The following is a 1,408-nucleotide window of genomic DNA, read 5'->3' as shown; positions in this document are numbered from 1 at the left end:
TAATAATAATAATAACCTTTATATTACCAGGTAAAAGTCAGCTGAGAACCAGTTTAAATTGACAGTGATGAATATTACAGATTTATGTTTCTGACCTTGGTTTGGAGTTGAACCTGTTTGAGACCTGCTTGTTGGAACTTTGTGCTCAGACGTCTGGAGGCTAAATAACCGCAGGTGTTGTTGGATCTGCTGTGTGCAGGTGTGGAGAGCCCGTCTCACGCCATCCGTGCCGACGCGGACCCCCTGGCCCGCTCTGCCACCAGCGTGGTCATCACTCTAGCTGACAAGTACACGTATGACTTCCCTGTGGTTATCCTCATCTACCCCAGCGGTAGGTCTACAGTCGCAGCAGCCATGGATGCCCTGTGTGGGTGTTTATTGTCAAGGTTTACCCTGTGGAACTCTTTCCTGTCTGCTCCTCCAGGGCTGTGCAGAGTGTGTGGGCCGTTGTCTCCATGAGACAGGAATGAGCCCCGCTCACTGAGCCCATTGGCCTCTTACCACAGCTTTGTTCAGAAGGCGGCCTGAGGCCAGAACAGGCCACTTTAGCTCAGCTCACACTGCTGCTGCTCATTTTCWGCTCCGCCATGAAGAGCACTGCCTGCATCAGAACCACACTGGTCCTGATGATAGTCTGCTTTTATCTTTCCAAAGCACCACTTCACAGTCTGATAGATCCTGACATGCTATATTATATGGAACATTTTCATTAACACTTTTTATTCAGCTCATAAAACAACCCGTTTCAGATGTTTAGAATGTAAATAAAAACTGATGCAGTGATTTTTCAAACCTACTGAACCCATATTTTATTCAAAGTAGGAGATAATAAAYATATCACATGTTGAAGACTGTGCAGGTTTTTTATTGGTTATTTAGAATTAGATGTTTCCCTGTGACACATCTGCTTTTAACATGAGTCTAATCATCCAGGACCTGAGGAGAGCAGGGCTGCAGTTCAGGAAGTGATGAGACCAGTTTGGAGGGAAGTTTGTCCTGTTCCTGTTCCTGTTCCTGTCTGTTGGGTTCTGGTTCTTCATCAGACCTGGGTCTTCACTGTTTTAGTTTCCTGAAGTTCTGAACTGCAGGCGGGTCCTTCTGTTCTGAAGATATTATGTTGTTTTTAATCCATGCAGCATGTAGTTCAGCATTGTTTTACTGAAACATCCAAGACTTTATTTGAGAAAAATGCTGACTAGGTGAGACCAACATACAGATGTGCTCATACCCAGGCACAAATGCACCCCCATACCATCAGAGAGGCAGGTTTTTGAACTGATAACAGTCTGATAGATCAGAAGAGGGCCATCACTTAMGGTGCATGTGACTAACCTGTTTGTCCAYGTGGAGGCAGTGCTTATAATGCTGAGTTCACCTGAAACTCATCAGACTGAAGAAGTCTCTTGGA

At 45.2% G+C, this 1,408-nt stretch overlaps 1 protein-coding gene across 2 annotated transcripts in view; it reads left to right on the top strand.

Moving 5' to 3' along the window:
- vwa5b1 (von Willebrand factor A domain containing 5B1) overlaps positions 1-1,408 on the top strand; it is a 77,706-nt gene that overhangs the window by 22,609 nt on the left and 53,689 nt on the right. For both annotated transcript variants that reach the window (XM_014031608.1, XM_014031607.1), the window contains exon 6: positions 200-331. In XM_014031608.1, the coding sequence (XP_013887062.1) occupies positions 200-331 (132 nt within the window). The remainder of the gene's footprint in view (positions 1-199; positions 332-1,408) is intronic.

Source organism: Austrofundulus limnaeus, unplaced genomic scaffold (assembly GCF_001266775.1).
Source record: "Austrofundulus limnaeus strain Quisiro unplaced genomic scaffold, Austrofundulus_limnaeus-1.0 Scaffold1281, whole genome shotgun sequence".
NCBI lineage: Eukaryota > Metazoa > Chordata > Actinopteri > Cyprinodontiformes > Rivulidae > Austrofundulus > Austrofundulus limnaeus.
The sequence above is the reverse complement of the archived record's forward strand: the minus strand, read 5'-3'. Positions and strand labels throughout refer to the sequence as shown.